Here is a 21,461-nt window from a genome sequence, read left to right on the forward strand (position 1 = left end):
ATGATCCAGTGGTTAACGATCCAGAAATTTATTTTCTGAACTCTTGACCAAACACAATTAGGCCAGTTATTATTTTTTTTTTAAAAATAAAACTATTTAAAATATAAACGTGCAACACTATGGATATAAGTTTCTTCTTCTTTTTTTTTTTTTTTTTAATTTTTATTTATTAAATTTCTGCCTCTGAATCGATCGGTATGATTTGTACAATTAATTTTTCACACAAGACAGATTTAAGAAAAAAAGAAATCTCTCTCTATCGTTTGTTTTTTATTCCAATTAACACGCAGCTTTAATCTGGAAGTCTCTGAATCATCCTCTTAGAATGTACAAAGAAATATCGAAACTTTATTCATTTAATATTCATTAATTAATTCCACAACAATCGATATCCTACTGTATTCGAGTAATTAAAATTAAAAGAACGAATGCATCATTACCTTCCACATGTTATCTCCCCCTATTTTCGTTAATTAAAAAAAAAAAATCATTCGACCAATCGAACGAAAAATAAATATATCATAACCTCTTTCTCACGAGAGAAAAACTCCTCGTGTTGTTTTTCAACATTTCGTTCCATTAATCCACCATTAAAAAGAAAAAAAAATTATTCCCACTCAAATATCGAACGAAAAAGAAATCCTCCCTTCAATCCAACGAAAAATTTATCCAAATAATTCACAAATGGTAGAGGGGCGACAAAAAAAGGAATCCGTATTTTTCATATATTTATATTCCATCCCTTCGTTTACAGCCAATTTAAAAAAATTATTCCCATTCAAATATCGAACAAAAAAGAAATCCTCCCTTCAACGAAAAATTTATCCAAACAATTCACAAATGGCAGAGGGCAAAAAAAAAAAGAACCTATACGTCTATTTTTCATATATTTATGTTCCATCCCTTCGTTTACAGCCGATTTAAAAAAATTATTCCCACTCAACTATCGAGCAAAGGGAGAATCGTAATTTCCTTTCCTCTCCTAAACTTTTCCTAAAACACTAAAAAGAAAAGGATTTCGCAAGAATTGCGGAAGGTAATGGAAGGCCTCCCCCTCCCCCCACGATCCACGTTTTTCACGAACGCATGTGTGAACGCATAATTCGTCGCACGTCCTCCGCTATTTCCATCGGCGGAGCCTTCGCCGTGTGCATCGCGTTTGCTCCTATTTAAAATAAGCAACTTTACGGTGCATTCGCAGGCCTTCACTCTTGTGTCACTCTTCTATTTCCAGAGGCCTCGGCCGCGCGTCTTTTCGTCCACTCGAGAGCAAGTCGTTTGTAGTGGTAACGACCCACGACGTTAAAGGCCTGCTGCATTCCCTTTCCCAAAGTGATCGTGGCAGCCGCTTCTTAACATCGCATATCTGTCTTCGTCTTCACAGAGAGAGAGAGAGAGAGAGAGAGAGAGAGATGCAGCGTAACAATGGCATTATGTTGTTTAATGCGCGTTTATATAGGGAGACTTTTGGTTGAACGAACGTCGAGTTGAACGACCTTATAGGCTCGTTCGTAGTACATATATATATATATATAGATGATCGATCGAGTTGAAGTTGAGGATTTCTGATCGATGATCAAAAGTGGTCTATTTCGTCTCTATTTTTGATCCGCGAAAAATCGTGCGATGCAAACGCGGCTTTAAGGCTTTCGTTGCGCACGTACGAATGGAATCCATCTACCCGATTAATAATAGGAATATTCTTGAAGTGGATCGAGTTATTATTAATATTGGGGCAATGATGGGATTCGATTGTTTATTTGTGAGCGTAACATCGTTTTGTGATTTACAATAATATCTCGTTATCGCTTGAAATGAAATACGTTGTTATTAATTGTTACTCGTGATTTTTTGACAATTGAAAATAATATAATATAAACTGTTAAATTGGAATTTGATTTGAATTTTATTCTCATTATTATTTTCATTGATCACGTTTAATAAAAATAATAATAAATATTTAACTTTAAATTTTTGATTTTTATTTCAGAAGTAAATTACTCTGTATAATATCTCCAAGAACGCGTAAATTAATATCTGGATTTAATATTTATACGGATCCTGATTTCCTTCGATATCACGCGCAAAAGAGTTAATATTCTTTGGCGTATGCACGGATAAAAAAGCTCTGTGACCAAAGCGTGTATTTATCATTTCTCGGCTTCGTGAACCAAAATTAAATTTCATCACGAGTGTATCTCGTGATACGTAAATATCATAATCTACGACGATATAAAGTTATAATAATTTCGACACATATAACTATAACTCTCATAACTTTAACAAAATGATTATAAAATCTTGTATCGAAAAATATATTCGAAACAATTTGATAAATGTTAACGATTTCGTTCGTTGATATTCTATATTCTCTATTCAACGCGAGAAACATTGATTATTGGATCATCGAATTCGTGAAATTTTAAAAATTAATTGAAATTAATAAAGAAAAAAGTCGATTTGGCAGGAATAATGTCGTGCAGGAAATATGCGCAATGATAAATAAATCTATGTCTAAGATTTCTTGCAAAGATTCCATCTTGCGTCACAAGATTAAGGATAAGGCTAGAATGGCACATTGCCGTGATCAAACAACAGTGTACGACTTTAATTCGTTTTATCTTTGCGCAAGAAACTGCGATTCAAACTTAATTCTGCATTCCGTGTTATTGCAATGTGTTTCAAATTTAATAATTTACCGACGATTCATATTCGTCAGAATAATAATAGTCTCTCTCTGTCTCTCTCTCTCTCTCTTTCTCTATCGATGATAATATAACGAAAAAATAAAAATAAAAAATAAAAAGGTACTCCATGTTTCTCTGTAGATTAAAATTATTATGAATGTTAAAAAATAAACTCAGAAAATATCATCAAGATATATCGGTAAAATTGAATATTAAAATGATATATGATGATTAAATTTGTATATGACGGACACTTATAGTACAGAAAATTAAATTCTCTATTTCATCCTAATATCAATATTTTCTAGCACGTAATATAAGTTAAAATAGAAAATTAAATATGAAAAATAAAAAGAAGGGGCAATATTAGATACCAGAAATAAGATGAAGTATTTGTTATTTGTATCTTCTTGTATAAGCACAGGCAATGGTGCATAAATTGTAGCAGAGTTGGAAGATTTCAAATGGCGGTACAATTAATCCAGAATAACAGCTCGAGCTATACATAATAATGGTGCAAACATATAATATAGGATAAACAGAAGAGGATCACTTATCTCATCGACACAGCTATAGCAAACATCTATAAAACCAAGTCTAAGATCATCCAAGAAAAACACGAGATGTACGCAAAAGTGAAAACCGGGATAGAAAGAACGTGTAACAACCATGTGAACTTGTTATCGATCTAACAACATTCTCAATGTATAAGATTAATAGGGTTTGGACTGAACCATCTGTATCGAATTTGAGGAATTCTTTTTCTTTTTTTTTTTTTACGAATTATTAGAACGATACGAAGGATATAAAAAGCGTGCAATATGAATCACCAAGGTTTCTCGATCTAAGAACGTTGCTCTAACAGTTATTTTTCAAAAGAATTATTCATTCTCGTTTCCTCTTCTTTTCTTTTTTTCTTTTCTCTATTTCTGAACTTAAATTTATAACGATAGATTTATCTGTCCGGTGACTAAAAATGAAATGAAGAGAGACGCATGCATCTTTCTTTGAACATCGTGATCAGAGAGTCTAAAATTTGTTCCTTAATAATTATTTGCGTAAATTTTACTCATTTTATTATTTATTATTTATACATACATTGGAAAAAGAAAAAGTCATCCTGAAATTAAGAATTAAATATATATATATATATACTTGATATATAAGTTGGGATAAATATTAATTAAAAATTCTTTCTACAAATTGAAATGTGAAGTAATCGAGTGTCAGTATCTTTAATAATGGATAAATGATTGGAAATTAATATATTCAAATTTTCATATTTGTCAATAATCTTAATGTAATTCGTTGTTCCTTGCTGGCGTTATAAAGAAGTGAAAATTGATGAAAAATATTTCCCTAGATTTTCGTGTAATTATTAATGACCGTAATATTGTATTAATGCCAAATATTGTAGATGACATTTGTACGGATCTGTATTTATTCTTCTCGATCCCGAAAGCAGCGACATTCTAAAAATCGTACGTTTCACGTGTCTGACCAACAATGGCATCGTTCCACTTCTCCGAATTCTGATATATATTCCTGATCTTTCATTATGATTAAATTATTGCGTTAACCATCCAACTGCATTAATTTATTTACGATGTTGTTTAAAACTGACCTCGAAACTGGCAACGAAAATATACAAACAAACTTCGATGATTCGTATATAATTAATACTCACAATGTTTCCAAATGAGCCGAATAAATAATAATTCTTGAAAACGATCCATGCTAAAAATTCATATTTCTATGATTCATGGATTTTATATAATGATATATTTATTCTCGATTCTCGATATGATTATGCAAATTATTGAATAGCAGGAAATAATATTTGTCCAACTTTCGGATAAAAAATATATTTCCATATTCGATTCGTTCATTGGAAAAATACTCGTATCCATTCATAATAAAATAACAATAATTTTCTGATTTTAAAATTATAATCTCAAAATTTACATTTAATTGTATTCATTCATTTCATAATCTTCTATATTTATTCCTTTTCTCAATTAAATTTCTTTCTTGCAAATTCTCATAAAGCAAATATTACCATAAGATTCTTTTACAAATATCTTTAAAGTATCTCGAAATCGATATTTACGACACGTCTCTTATTTTTCATGAAAACTACGACGAATGCATAAAGAACAGAGGAAGAGAAAGAAAACAGACAGCGAGATTACTTAGAGCGTCTTCACGATTTTCACAGGTGTTTACCACGGTTTTAGTCGACCTTGGATCCTGGCAACTCTCCTATAAATGGTTCGGAGAACGTCGTCTCCAAAAACTCGGTTAAGTTAAAAGCAAATCGCGCTGAATTGTTTCCTCTCCCTTTACATTCTTTATTATAATAATCGTAACGACTTTGTTTCAAACCTTTGTACAAAAAGAGACACGTATAAAATTACGGAACGGAATAAACGGAACCGCGGTACGATACGTGCAGCAAATACTTTTTTAATGAAACGTTTCCCGATGCAAAAATGAAATGTCGTTAATTGAAACTCCTCCGTGGGGATGGAAATTAAAATCTTTTTTTTTTCTTTTTTTTTTTTTCAATAAATAGACGATCGAACGATATTAAATGTCGAAAAACTTGGCGTTCGCGTATCGTATTTAAAATTCTTTCCGGAATATCGATTTTAGAGAGAATATTTATCTTATAATATTATATATCGAATGTTTTGACGATTCTTCGTCCTCGTGAAGTTAAATATAGAAAGCAAGACTGTTTTCTAAATCCGACTTCAAATTCGATGATCGAAGCCTAACATTGACTTTGCTCTTGAAAATCGACCAGAGAACGAATTTTATTTCTGCTTTGCGTTCAAAGAAAATTGTAATAACATGGAAATTTCCTTTAAAAATATTATATTGTATATAATAATAACATTTTTCACGATAACAAGAGAAAAAAAGATATTCTCTCGTTCCTTGGCCTAACTTAAATTACAAATTTTCAATTTCGAGCAAAACTTGAAAACTTTCCATTCCAAAACGAACCCTACGCGAAACGAAAATCGTACGTCTTTAAAGAAAAGGAAAAAAATTCACGTAATTCTCAACCATTCGATCAACCATCCTCCTTTTCATCCATCTGATTTCCACGCAACGACAATTTTACGCCTCGACTACTGTCCACCGAATCGTCAAACGAGCATACATCAACTGCGATCCTCGAACACCTCGAGAGTTTATAGGATATCCTTCCTCTAGAAAAATACTGCGAGACCGGAAGTCGATCCATCACCCCCTCGATTCGCGGCCAATGGACGACGGCATTTCGACGGCAAACGTTTTTGATAAGGTTAAACAATTTCTCGAATAATGTGAAAAGGTTATGTAACGCGCGTTAAAAAGGTGTTACGAGAAGAACGAGTACTTCTCTCGACGAGAAGAAGAATGCGTCGAGGAAGGGATGGGTCGTTGCAATGTTATTTGAAATTTTCCGAGAATTATATTAGCTGCGTTTGATGCGTTCTAATTTTAAGATTCAACGCGGTGGAGCATCGATTCGGAAAGTTTGTGAATGTTTGCAGGTTTCGAGGGTATCGTTAATAATAAATGCGCACGTGGTGATGGAATTGTGGATGCTTTCGGTTCGATGATTTAAATAGGAACTATTTGGACGCGAAGATATTGAAGGCAAGCACTTCGTGGTGGAAGAATGAAAAGCTTGCTATTTTTATGTAATTATTTTTAGAAAATTTGTTTCTTTCTGGATATATATTAAAACCGGAGGAGATATTTTGATTGATTATTTTGAGGAATTATGATTTATGTAATATTAAGTGATTAAGCGGTTTTATCGACTTGATTGTAATAATATTTTCTTCCATTTTTACTGTCAGATGAAGCAATTATTGAAACTAATAATATGTTAGGTAGTGAAAAATATGGTTTTCTCTCGAACCAACATCGCTTCGTCAAAGATATCGAATATTTTTGAAAATAAAGAAAAACAATCCTCTCCAAACTTATCCAAAAGACCTAATTTCGAAACTGCACAAAAGCTCGTAGTTTCATTTTCTGTCTTCATAACAGCCTGCTCGACCAGAAACGTACGCATACACAACTGTAAACAGTTGGCTTACCAGTCTCCAAACTTATTCCGCGACTTAAATAAATTCGCAGCTGACCCACTCCATAACCCAATTACTACAACTACACACCACCGAGGTTCTTACAAAACGCTCCATAAAATAAATTTACCATTTACTTTACCGATAATATCTCTCTCATTTTCCAGATTTTTTTCCTTACCTCTCGCCTGGTCGTGGTCTTAGTCGTAGTTTTACGAGTGCTCGTCCTTGTCATGGAGCTGATGGTCTCGTGGGGCGAGTCCCAATCCTGGAATACCTGAGTGGTCGCCATGCTCGATCTACGATCTCGATCTCTCCCCTACGACTTTCACAACTCAAGCTTCACTTCGGGGAGGAAATAATTACAACAATAATAATCGTAATCCCTTCACTGAATCTCACGATCGACACACAAGTTGCTCGAACTCTTTGAACTCGATGCGATCGAGGAACACCTTCGATCCACTCTCGATCCAAATTAATTTAAATCGATCCGAAATTGATTCGATCCGAATTGCGGAAATGCGACACTTGTCACGACTTTTTAACTTGTCGATGATTGTACGATGTTTAGTTGTTATTCGTAAGATTATTGGGTAACGTTGAGAAGAGAGATCGAGAGGGAGATGGGAGTTATTATTGATTATGGGCGAGAAGAGGAGAATTCAGAATGATGATCGACGACGATCGATCGGTACTCGGGGCACGGATCGATACCTGGGTGGACGCCCCATCGGAGGAGGGGCGATTCGCTGCAAACGAAGCGACGAAGTCGGTTTCGCGTAAGTGGTTTCTTCGTGGTGGATGAATGCGCGATTCGAGGTGGATCACGCGCGACTGAGCTTCAGAAACACGCCTCCGCGAGAGAGCGAGCACACACCGCACACGCCGCACGCCCCATCCTCAGTCTAATTCCAGAAATACGGAGAAACACGTATAATTAGGACGACGATGGCCACCACGAAGCCGTGGCCCACGATACGCCGGCTACACGCCGCTCCTTCTTATAGCGCGAGCCTCGAGGATGGATCCGTGGAATGTGCAATGTCAAGGAATTGTCGATGAAAATGAAAAGGATGGAGAGGTTTGGTAGGAATAATTTCAATCATGATAAGTTTATCCTGAATCTTTCTTCAAATTATTGATATATAAATAGTATATATTTTAATAAATCCATTGGAAGTTGGTGCAAGTTTATGAAATTGAAGAAGTTCAATTAAATTGTTTGATTATTGTATATTGTACAATAATAATATTAATTTCTCCAATATGGATGGAGCAAATATTCCTGCAACTATTCACACAATATAATTTCATCCTTCTAAATAATTCAATAATTCAACTTCCAAAATTATCAAGAATCTTATTTTGCCACACAAATATAATAATAAGTTCTATTTATTCTGAATCTTTCTTTAAATTGGAAATATAAATAGTATTTTAATAAATCCATTGGAAGTTGATGAAAGTCTATAAAATTTTAAGTTTATTGAGTGTACAGTCTGATTATTGTTAATTCAATTGTTATTATTATATACGTATATCATAAATTACATTAATTTCTCCAATATGGACAGAGCAAATATCCCTACAACTATTCACACAATATAATTTCACCCTCCTGAATAATTCAATACCAACTTCCAAAATTATCAAGAACCTTATTTTGCCACACAAATATAATAAGTTCTATTTATTCTGAATCTTTCTTTAAATTGGAAATATAAATAGTATTTTAATAAATCCATAGGAAATTTTAATAAATCCAGGGAAGTTGATGAAAGTCTATAAAATTTTAAGTTTATTGAGTGTACAGTCTGATTATTGTTAATTCAATTGTTATTATTATATACGTATATTCCTACAACTATTCACACAATATAATTTCACCCTCCTGAATAATTCAATACCAACTTCCAAAATTATCCAGAACCTTATATGCCACACAAATAATAAGTTTTATTTATTCTATATGATTCTTTAAATTGGAAATATAAATAGTATTTTAATAAATCCATTGAAAATTAATAGAAGTCTATACATAAAATTGAAGAATTTCAATTGGGTTTATTAAATGTATAATCTGATCATTGTTAATTCAATTGTATATTACAGGTTACATTAATTTCTTCAATATGGACAGACACCCTTACTATTCACACAATATAATTTCATCCTTTTGAACAATTAAATACCAACTTCCAAAATTATCAAGAACCTTGTGTGCCATAAAAATAATAAATTCCATTTATTCTGAATCCTTCTTTAAATGGTATTTTAATAAATCCATTGAAAAAAATTTCAATTGAATTTATTGAATCTTACAATCTGATCATTGTTAATTCAACTGTTATTATTGTACATTATAGGTTACATTAATTTCTCCAATATGGACAACAGAGCAAAATACCTCTGCAACTATTCACACGAATTTAATTTCATCCACGCGAACAATACCAACATTCCTCCTCGCCTTCCAAAATTATCAAAAACAGAAAACCCTGTATGCCGCGCAAATTGAACCGGCGCGAGATCCTTTCAAAAAAAAAAAAAAAAAAAAAAAAAAAAAANAAAAAAAAGAAAAAAGAAAAAAGAAAAAAGAAAAAAGAAAAAAAAAAAACCTTCATCGCCATCGCTCACACCACTTTACTTTTTTAAACGTGACCAATTACTGCATTTTTTCCTCCGCTCACAATCAACCCCCGCTCGAGCTCGAATCAATCTCCCCCTCCCCTCCCCCTCCTCCTCTGTATACCGTACACGATCCATACCATACACGACCAGCTACGAATTTTCGATCGAAATTTATCAGTGGGAACTGCGGCGATGGTTCTCATCGGCCTCGACACGAGGCCGAGTTTTCGAGCTTTAAGGGAGACAAAGGGCGTTGATTGCGAGCGTGGCACAAAAACCCCGGCCACCCCTTTGAAAAACGAAACAAACAGGGGGCGCAAGGAGGGAGAGCGTGACGCGAATCGAAGAACAAACGGGCGGGCCAGCCAGGATAAATCAAATATCGGCGTTATCCGTTCGTAAATCGGATTCCTGTGGGGCTCCTGGCTCGTCGACGAGGGAGGAAGGGAAAGAGAGAGAAAGAGCGTGAATGAATTCGTAAGAAATCCACGTCGAGCCACGATCGAAACATTCGATTTTATGCTGCGATTATTTACGCGATGGACGTCGTGAAAAAAAAAAAAGAGGAGTATTCTGTCGGCGAAGGAGTTATGGGGACGAAGATTTATTTAAGTTGCGTCGTTTGTCGAATTTTAGATTTTCGATCGATTTCGCGGATTTTATGGATTCGAAGCGTTGTGGATTTTATATTGATTCGAATAATGGATACGAGATATTTGTATCTTTCATTTTTTGGAATATCGAATATTATGTTTTTTGAGGTATTTTGACGAAATTGGGAGATTGTAAAGGGATAAGTAATGGGTATACAGAAGTATTTAACTTTTGATGCAATTGAATAATCATTTGAACAATCAGTCTTCAATTATTATGAGAAAAAGCAAAATATTAGAAACAGTTGTTAGTATATATTTTTTTAATAAAGTTTTTAAAATATAGTATTTTTTGAAAAAAAAAAAAGAGGTTTATTCAAATCTTGAAGGGAAAAAATTTTCTTATCTTATTATATTATAAATATCGAATCGTATTATAAATAATAGAACTACAAAGAAATTCAACTTGTTAATTTCTCTTATAAATATGTCTGAAACGTGTTTTACTACGTTGATTTATCTATTATTTTTATTGTTCTTTATTTTAAAATTCTCCTAGAGAAATAATAAATTTTCGCAACTAGACAGTGTAGTAATTATACGTGAATGTATAGCGAATGTAAAAATAAGAATATTATCGATTTTTACACGAATAAAAAGAGTCTTAAATAAAAAGATGGAACGTTCTTACATCCGCCATGAAATATTACGATTATCGTACGAAAATATTATCATTTAACCTCAGTTATTTTTGATCGATTCTAAAAAAAAAAAAAAAAAAAAAAAAATAGAGATCTAAAAGAAAGAAAGATTGTAACAAAATTAGAACTTAGCTTTCGTCCGGAAAGAAAAAAAAGAAAAAAGAAATAATAGAAAATTGAAATAGAAATAGAATACGACGATACTTGGTGTTTCAATATCGCGTATTTATAGAAATCTTCAATGTTGCATACGTACGATGAATATTAACAACGTTCTAATTAAAATACGTTTCATAATGATTAGTAGTAACCATGATAAAACGATTAATTATTAACGTGTAATTTCGACCATGTAATATATTTGCACATTCATGAAATAACATTGTGCTAATTGAATTTTTTAGTTATCATTATGGTTCATTGAATAAATTATTGCTATTCACTCGGATAAATTTTAATTATTTTGTTTATTGTCGATAATTCAGCTTAAAATCAATTCCATATATCTCGAATACGAATATATAATTTGATTTTTTTTTTTTATTCTCACGAATGTGTTTATTTTTTTCGATAATCCTCAAGCTGAACAATCTTTAAAATTAAAATTCAATTTATTCTGTGAATTAAATTTAATTCTAGGTAGAAACTCGACTCGTGCTACAACTTTCATGTTTGACTTTTGACACAAGCACTTACTTAGTACATTGAGCACTTGAAAATTATATTTAATTAACCCAATTAATTTCAAACATTAAATTACACATATATTCAAATCATTCAACCTTTTGAATTATTTATTTCTAAGAAAAATGTAGATAACACTTTAATAATTTTAAATTTGAAATAATTTAAAAAAAAATACTTTCAATTAGGGAGCGTAGAATTATTACAAATGTCTCTTTTATTGTTCAACGTTTAACAAACTGGCGACTAATAAGGTATTAATTCATCGATGTCATCGGGATAACAAACCTCACATCACGAGCCAAGCTCGTTTAATTTTCCGCACAAACATTTTTCTTCCTCGCCATTCAATTTGGCATATCCTCTATTTTAGGGGATAATTTATCCCTTATTCTCATATCTTGTGAGTTAATTGAAATTTCAAATTTACAATGAAATTACATTTTTAATGAAATTAAGATAAAATTCGAATTTAATGGAATATTTCATAGAATTAGTTATTAAATTACATTTAAAGAAATGTAATTTAGAAACACTAATTAGAAACACTAATTTTCACGAAGTATACACACATTAAATTACAGAGAAATTTTATATCGATATTAATTCTACTCGTGTTTTAAATATTAATTTCATTAAAAATTAGGTTTGTTAGAAAATTTAAAAAAATAATAATTATCCAATTTTTTTTTTTTTTAAATAAAACTAAAATCGATACGAAATTTTCTCTCCAATTTATATTTCTTCCACAATGCCAACAACCTTATTTCAATTTCTTCCGTTCCTTTTCGGTCTAGATTTTACCGCAGAAAATTCTGTTTCATCTTTCATCTATTTTCCGACTCAATGCCTCTCCTGCTCCACTGAATCCTCTCTGCTTTCGTACGTTTCCATTTTCTTACCTCTTTCGAACCTTTCTTCTCGCGTTAGTTCAGTTATCCTTTCCTCGGGTTTAATGTGATTTTTATTTTCGTCGCCTCGTCGGTTTATATACTCTTTTTTTTCCCCTCCTTTACCCACACGAAAACAACGATACGTTTTCGACCAAAATCGCTTCGTGGTTTCGTTTATTTATATCTTTTGAATTCTCGTGAATTGTGACTTTTGTTGCATCGATATTCTCTTTTAATATGCAATTCGACTTCTGTTAAACTTTTTCTGATATTTACTTAAGCATTATCCATTCTAAATATTGAAATGATGTAGTGAAGTTTATACTTATTGCAACTGTGCATTTTAATTTAAAAAAAATCTCTTAAAAAATGAGAATATAAAATTAAATTAACAAAAATGCAAATCTGAATATTTTCATTTAAAGGAATAATAAAATAAAGCAAAACTTGAAGCTGAATATTTTTTCAAATATTCAGTGATCGAACTCGTAACTCGAACCAAGAAAAACCAAGAAATTGAATTCAATCGTGGTTTTAAAAGATCTGGCATTGTCGCGAAGCCACAACGATACTCCGGAAACGATGATCTTTGAGAAAACGAGTGGAATCACGAGTTGGAGCCAGCCAGATTCAAATCCTCTTCGTAAATCGTGCGAAATTTCTTTGGCAACTAGGATGGAATATGATCGTACCGACCTCTATATTTGATCTAACGATCCGAGACGTGTGGAGACGTAAGGATAAAAAAGAACAAGGAAGATATCTCTGGAAAGAACGAAGGAGTTAAGTTAATTTCTCTATCGAATCGGTATTTATATACAAAAATATACAAAAATATCCAAGTATTTTTATTACATTATTATGAAATTCGAAGAATAAGACAAATCTCTATTTATAATAAGAAGAATATAAATAGAAACAGAATATATGGATAAAAACAGTAAGAATTTTTATTTATTATTTTGGATATATTTAAATGTATACACTAGATAGAATCAGAGGGAAGAATTTTTCCTATTTATTGCCACTGCAAGCAATGATATGAAAATTAAAGTGAAATCAAATCATATTCATAATGGGTGTTTGTTTTAATTAAAATAAAAAATTTTTACAAAACGCACGGTTAAGAAATGGAGATTCAAATATCAATACGTGATTTTACATAATATTCATATTTTATCCTTTTTTGATTTTTTCTTGTACGCTTAAATTTTGCATAGATGCATGCAAATATCCGCAGTCAGTTATTTATAACGATTCACGGGTTCACGGAGATATTAGGTTGAAATATCGTTTATTTTCGATCGTTTCGGATGATCTGTTAAAGCGCGGGATCTCTACTGTTTTCTCTGTTTGATATTCAATTTATTTGTCACGTGCGAACGTGTAAATTGTAAGGGATGCGGCTCTCTCTATTAGATAGAGTATTGCGGCAAGTATTTGCACGTGGCTCGTGGCTCTTATAGGATATACGAATGAAGATGGTATTGTGATATATGGTAATTTCCTGTTTTAAGTAACGTGCACGAGGCTGTGCGAAAATTTCTATTTCTTGCTAAGTTATATACCGTTCTTCTAGTTCTAATGTTGAAGTTGTGTATATACGATTTATACACGATATATTTCTCTCGTAGAAAATATATATATATATTATTATTATTATTATTTTCAATTTACAGTATTTTTAGACTTCTAAGTTTTTTTATATTAAATTAAATAATGGATTTTATTTTAAATTGTGATATATTCCAATAATATTCGATGCTTTCGAATATTGGTGAACAACAAAATCCAATAATTCTCTTTCTCGTTATATTTATATTCTAATAACAATTTTCCAAATTTAAAGAGAGATAAATTATATAACAAATTCCCAGAAGAAAAGAAAGAAGTTGTTACTCTGACTGCGAAATTTGAATATTATATATATATTCAAGAAAGAAAAAGTTGGAAGTAGAATCTATATAAGGATAAATTTTTCAGTCAATTTTTTACCAATGAACCGATTCGCATTCGTTAAATGAAGGCGGTGACCAACCGCAAAATAGATTATTTATAAACATAACGTCGGTTCGTCGAGATTCAGCCAGATGGCAACACAGGCTGAAAGCTTTCGCGGGAACTTGAAAGGTCGAGAGCTTCTCAAGTGGAACCGCCAGATGGAGTTTACTTGGCTAAAAAGACACCGAGACATTTTTTGAAAATTTGGCACAGATTTGTATCGTATCTATCGAGATTATATCTATCTTGAGGAAAATTAGAATTTTCACCAATATAGAATTTACTATAGAAGACTTCAGATAGAATTGAATCATTATTCCATTATTGCTTATTTTCACTTTCAGTTTTCCCTTTATTCTTTCGTAAAGTTCGTAAGGGAAGTTTGAAAGGGAAATTTAAACAGAAGAATGAGAGATTCGATGGAATTATCAGAGCGAATGTTTCGTTTCCGTTTGCACGAATAAAATTAAAAGTCTAGGAGTTACAAGATTGTTAATATTCGGGGATGGGGGAGGGGGGCTTCTATGCGAATTAATGTTCTTACTTTTCTTATTAAAACTTATAAAACATATAAAAAGAAAAGAACTGGTGGAATAATATAGAGCTGGCAATAAGACTTTGTTAAATTCTGCGTTGTGAAGAAGTATGTCAAGAGAATGCAGCTTCTTTTCTAGGGATAAATGTACGAGTATCGTGCAAACTTAGTTGCTCGGACGAATTATTACAAATTCTCTTGATTCTTAAAAATAAAATTTTACGCCAAAAAATTACATCAAAATTTTATGCCTGTCTTTTTCATCATAATTTATAACAATTTTAAAATTTGATATCCTTTTTTTCTTTCTCAATAAGAGGCGCCTTTTTTTCAATTTTCAATGGATCGGATTTTATCTACCAACGAATATTTCGAAACAAATTTTACCGTGAATTAACGTAATCACGGATGATCGTAGGAAACGATTTTCGTCAAAGAAATACCGTGAACGAAACAGGTGGCGATCGATCACGTAGTAGCAAAAGGGTATCGTGAATATTTCAGCGGATAAATCGTGATTGACGCCTGGACCGCAATTAAGTTAAACAAAGAAAACGCGCGCGTGTCCTCGGTTGCAATTTTGCCAACGAGTCCATTCCACGAGTAATTAATTCCACTCTCTAATTAACCTCGCATTCTTCGGATTATTTCGAGTTGTCGGGTTCAAAGAACTTCTCTAATTGTACGATTATTGGTTTGAAAACGCTTCTGATGTTCCTGCAACCGCAATCTTTTTATTCTTTAATATACGTATCACTTTATATAATAATTTATATTTATTCTATTTTTATACATAGCAATTTCGTATGCTTCATTTTCTTTCATGAATGTTATTGATATTATTGGAATATAAATTTCTCTTAAATTAAAATCTGATTCTATCAAATATTGTATCGATTATTGTATCATTGCTAATAATAAACTAAAGTTTGATTTGAATTGAATTACGAATAATTCCGAAGTGAGTGAAAGAAGAGGATCGAAAGTCAACGAAAGTTTTCATCCCTTTTATAAGCCGCATCTTTCCATCCACGCAGTTGTGTTTCGAATACGATGATATCTTTAAGTTCTGCTCCAAAATGTGTTAATTCTCACGTCAGAGATATCATGGTCAATATCGATTCCTTTCCTTCGTGTTATATTATTAAAAAAAAATAATATTTAAAATTTAAAGACTTTTTTTAAATCTTGTTGTAGAAATAATAACAATAATTTTCTTTTATTATTAATAAATATATTGGAAACTCACGTTAAAACGAGAATATTAATATATTTTAGAACAATTGTTTTTTCTAATGTTAATTTTTACTTTACCATTAAACAAGATCATGTTCTATTAAATATGTTATTAAATAAATAGAAAGTAAATTAATTCTTCAACAGTTGAGAAAAGAAAATATGTAAAGTAGCAAGTTTGTAACACCGTGTAAACTCATCGTACCCTCCACCAAAAAACTTTTTCATCCCATAACCCTTGCCCGTCTTCACTCGATATATATACTTGTTCCAAATTTTTTTAAACCCTAAACGTTCAACAAAAATCTTTACCATAAAAAGTACAAGAAACCTCGTTCGATATTAATATCATTCCATTACGAAAAATTTCTTCCCATACGACAATAATTATACTGTTAGAAAATCGAATCTCTTGTCCAATTCACTTCAGAAAAGATTTAAGTGACAGATATAAAAGAAAACTCAAAAAAACTTTTAATTTAAATATTAAATTTATGCAAAGAGTGTATAATATATCCTTCTTCTTCTTAATAAATCTTAAAAAAAAAAAAACTCGCGCGAAATAAGATAGAGATTTATCATAAAAAAAATTCCAAAGAAAGACGCGTCTCTCCTTTGGACGGAATTAAACAAATTTCATTTTCCCGCGCCGTGAGAGAAATTATCCACAAATTATCCAATCAAATTATTTATTTTATTTTGATTGGATAGATTATGATTGGAAGCTGCAAAAAGAATCGCGGAATGTGGATTCACGGATTTATACGCGGCGGCTTATCCACAAACGTGGGAAGGAAGGGAGGGTGTAAACGAATAATAATGCGGAAAGTGGAAAAATGTGGGGGGCGTTCAGACACGTGCGGATCATTACATAACGTAACGACGAGCTTTTTTATCGGGAACGCGTTATTTCCGTCACGAGGTTATTTTGCGAGGGTTTACACTTTCGATGGAATCGAGGAAAGTGTAAACGTTTCTCGGTTCGGTCTGGCTGCGCGGCCTTTCGATTAAAAATACGGGGATTCGGGGGGAAAGGTATCTTTTATTTTTATTCAACGCCGCCTCATCGTCGGCCAGGAGGCCACCTTACCGGAGCACTGACACCGATGTTTACGACACGTGCAAAACGCCTCCACCTATTTGATCGAAATATCGTTTATATTAGAAAATTAATGGAACAGAAAATTAATCAGTTTGAATAATATAGTTCGACGAATAAATATTATAAATGTTGTATTGTTTACTCGTAAGGAAGAAGATGATGATGTTTCGATTGATTGATGCACCCTTTAAATAATAAATATATTTTATAATGAATTTTTGAAAACGACGTAATTGTGTGTCAGTTAAATCTAATAATAAATACTAATTGATTATAATTAATGAAATATCGTGAAAATAATTAGATTGTGTGCATATTCCCGAGTGATGAAAGTATCCACATATTTTAAATTCCAGAAACCATTCAATTTGAATGATTTGCTGGTTTATCGTCCGGGAACAAAGTATAACTATTACAACGTCCTGCCTCATTAATTACTTTTATGTCGTAAAGGATCGCGTGCATGAACATGAATTCCAACATAAATCAAGATATAAGAGTAAGAAAATCTTCAAAGAGAAAGGTAAATCTTATCCCGGAGATGTTAAGTATCTACTAAGCTCGTATCTGGCTGTTTTACGAGCAGGCTCGAGTGACCATGGTAAAGGACCTTTGTTTGAATTTATGGAAAAGGTAGCGTTTGAAACGAGGGGGAGATCGTGACAAGTTGCGGATGCAGCATGCGTTAAATAATTAAAATTGCGGAAAGATTTTTGTAAGTGATAATAATTCGAAAAAAATTTTAAACTGCCCTCCACATTTTAATTTTTATTATTATAATCTAATCTTTTTGAAAAAAAAAAAAATTGCAAATTTTATTATCAGAAATTCTACGCTCTAAAATTTCAAAGTTAAATAAACAGACAACTTCTGGTAACTTTTTCGATCGATTCAAAATTTTTTTTTTTCTTTCTTTCCAAAATAAAAAAATTTCTTCTCTCTTTTTCTTTTTTTTTTCAAATAGAAGATACTCGAAAGAAGTTAATAAATAACTACGCCTCGAGTTACGAAGAAAATTCACCAAGTTTCGAGCTCATCTTAATATCAGCAGAATATTCGAAGAAACATTTTTACTGGTTTTTTTTTTTTTTTTTTTTTTTTTTTTTTTTTAATAAATACAATCGCTATAACAATTTAAACGATGAAACTTCCATAAGACGTTGAAGTGATTTAATGTATATACTTTAGAATTAATAATTAATCTTAAAGAACGGTCTCTTCTCATTTCCTTCCAGTCCCAAGCTATAAAACTTATATCTTAAACTCTTTTAAATGGACCGTTAATCCTTGATTAATAATTAATAGAGATTAGGAGGAGGAGGTTCGTTAAAACTTTAATCCTAAAATAATTCTCGTTCGATATTAATTAAACATCTGTCACTTTTCTTCGCTTTGGAGAACATCTTCTCTCCACTCTACTTCTAAACAAATTCGGGATCAAAATTAAAAATACGTATCGCGATATATAATATCGTGTTATCAAGTGACAATTTTATCTCGCGTATCTCGAACGCGAATAAACAACAATTCACAACGGCTCGTCTCAACTTGAGATGAACGAATAAAATTTATTTTCGACCGAATGGACAAACCGAATATATGAATACGTAAACACGCAAATAGCTTTTGAGTTACAATCCAGAGAGCAGATTTGTCTGCAACAATGTCCCGTTTCCTGCAATGTGTGCGATCACGGTTAAAAATATGTTTTCGCAAGGATTTTTTAGACTGGACTGGCGCGTTTGAAAACGGACTATCGGGCGGAAAGAGAATATTTGCGCGCTGTTACGATGATGATTCTTTCTCGAGATTTTGATAATTTTACGATTTTTTTTTTTTTAAATAATAAAATAAATAAAATAAAATATAATAAAAGTAAAATTTCGCCTCGAAATACGATCAACGATGAAATGTATTTTTTTTTATATAAGATTATGGTTTTTGATGAATTTTGTTCATCGATGTGATTATCGATATTTTTATCATGTATTTGAGGAGAATTTTAAAGAAAGGTTTAAGAACATGGAAAGTTTAGAAGAAATCATAAAAAGTTAATAAATACGCTAATCTTCTTTTTCAAATTTTTGACAAAATATTCCACAATTTTTGGAAAATTTATCAATTTACGATAAGGGAAAGTTCATAGATTTCAAAAATTAATTATCATCGTGTTTATTTAAACAAAAGATTTTCACAATGGCCCTCGCTTCTGACTGTCAAAAAGCGAATAAAATAATAAAGCATACCGCCACGGTGGAATTTTAATCGGAATAATTTACGAGACACGTTGGAACGTTTATACGATTATATTTTATTTATTTTTACTATAGAATAAACATGAAAATTAATTATTTTAAACATTGTATCCACAGCGAATAAAATATCCGCGATCCTTTTTGAATAAAATTTATTTAATTTTTTTTTTTTTTTTTTTTTTTTATCAGTGAAATATAATAAGTTGAATTTTATTTTCTCGTTGGAAACTATTGCATTTTTTTTTTTTTATTCGAGGGAAATATATATCCGTACAGGGAATATCTACGTGAATAATTTGTGGTTTTATTCGTTATAAATGTAGTTCCGGCTGTTTTTATGTTTCTGTGCTGGATTGGCTGTAATTTCCAATGCAAATATTACATTTACAATTTATTGCTTCTTTTTTTTTTTTTATCTACAGGTATACACGTTAAACGAGATTTGCCCGAGGAACTTAACGCAATTATTCACTGGCTTAACAATCGTACAATATTTTTTTTTTTTTTTTTTTTTTTTTAGCATATTTATTCGTATTAAAATAAGTCGAATCATTTTCATGGTATTGATCTTCATTACCGTGTACTTTTTAATTTGTAATTGGCAATCGTTGAAGATTATGATTAAGATTTTTATTACGGATAAATTTACCTGGCTGTAGAAAATGATAATTCAATTTATCGATATTATAAATTAACATTTGGATGAAAAAAAAATACGATATTTATTCTTTACGATGTAAATAGCATAAAAGTTATTTCGATAATTATTCGATACCAAACATAAAAATCTCACAGATCAAAGATTAAAAATTTAAATAAGGAATCTAAATTTCATGGAATTTTATCTTTCGAATTATTTTTGATTAACAGCTACATGTCTAATGCATTAATTTCATCCTAGAAAGTTTCACAATTTTTCTTTCACCTTATAAGATTATTTTTCCCTCTAAATTCTAAATTTACTCATTTCACTTTCTTACCTTGGCCGGATCTTTCATCACAATTCTTTTTCATCCCACAAACCTTTCCCTCGAATTCTTAAGATATACATATTTTAAAAAACTTTTGGAATAACCAACGCTCGTTCATTTCAATTTTTGCCTCACAAATTTTTCTCTCCAGAAAATTTCTCAACTTTTTTTCTCCTTCTTTTTTTTTTTTTTTNNNNCTCTCTCTCTCTCTCTCTCTCTCTCTCTCTCTCTCTCTCTCTCTCTCTCTCTCTCTCCTAGACGACTCTTCAATTATCCACAACGAGAAATAAGGTCCCAATTTAGAGCTGACAATGGCAGTCACATGACGAGAGTAATGGCAGAGGATCGTATGCGACCAGCTGACGACTATTCGTCACGCGATATATTGGCGCCTAAACCCCCATTAAAATTGACCAAGGATTTTCTGTCACCGGTACGCCACCACTTACTATCGTATTTCCGTCCCGAATTGAACCACGTATCGTAGAGAAGCTCGATCTAAGTTTAGGTGTACACGATCATTTTACAGAGTTCATCGACGAATCGAATGTAACGAAAATCCCACAGCTGAGTTAATCGAAATCTTTGTGATATTCTCATAATAATTTGTTATTAATTCGTAACTAATTTTTAGGAAAAATTAAACACGGACAATAATACGAATTCTGAATTTTATTAAATTGGATTCGATTAAATTTGAGAATTGGATTGGAGAAATGGAACATTATAAATAATTTTATAATCATCGAACAAAGTATTTATCCCATCTTTTTTCAAGAAAAAAAATCTGTATCTAAATAGTGAGCAAAACAATAAAAGAACGACACGTGTTAATATTTTTGAAATTTCAGAACGAAGACGGTGAAACCTTCTCTCCAGAGATTATCGATTTATTCGCGACGAAACGGATAATTGGACGGAGCCGAGGCGAAAGAGGAAGGGAAACGGCGAGGAAGAAGAGACAGTGAGAAAGTTCCAAGTGAAACAAATAACGTTGAATGTCCGAGCTGTGTAATCTATAGTTCTGTGAAAATCCCTGGGCGAACGGGCGCCCAGCGCTCGAATTAGTTCCCATCCA

General features: G+C 31.8%; 1 protein-coding gene across 11 annotated transcripts in view; it reads right to left on the minus strand.

Moving 5' to 3' along the window:
* LOC122716310 (tropomodulin) overlaps positions 1 to 21,461 on the minus strand; it is a 161,113-nt gene that overhangs the window by 125,650 nt on the left and 14,002 nt on the right. The window contains exon 1 of one of the 11 annotated variants that reach the window (XM_043939250.1): positions 6,960 to 7,621. The exons of the other annotated variants lie outside the window; for them this stretch is intronic. Coding sequence (XP_043795185.1) covers positions 6,960 to 7,070 — 111 coding nt within the window. The 5' untranslated portion in view covers positions 7,071 to 7,621. Of the gene's footprint in view, positions 1 to 6,959; positions 7,622 to 21,461 lie in introns of those variants that run through there. 11 annotated transcript variants of the gene reach the window in all.

This window comes from Apis laboriosa, unplaced genomic scaffold (genome assembly GCF_014066325.1).
Source record: "Apis laboriosa isolate Shangri-la unplaced genomic scaffold, ASM1406632v1 scaffold43_cov150, whole genome shotgun sequence".
Lineage (NCBI taxonomy): Eukaryota > Metazoa > Arthropoda > Insecta > Hymenoptera > Apidae > Apis > Apis laboriosa.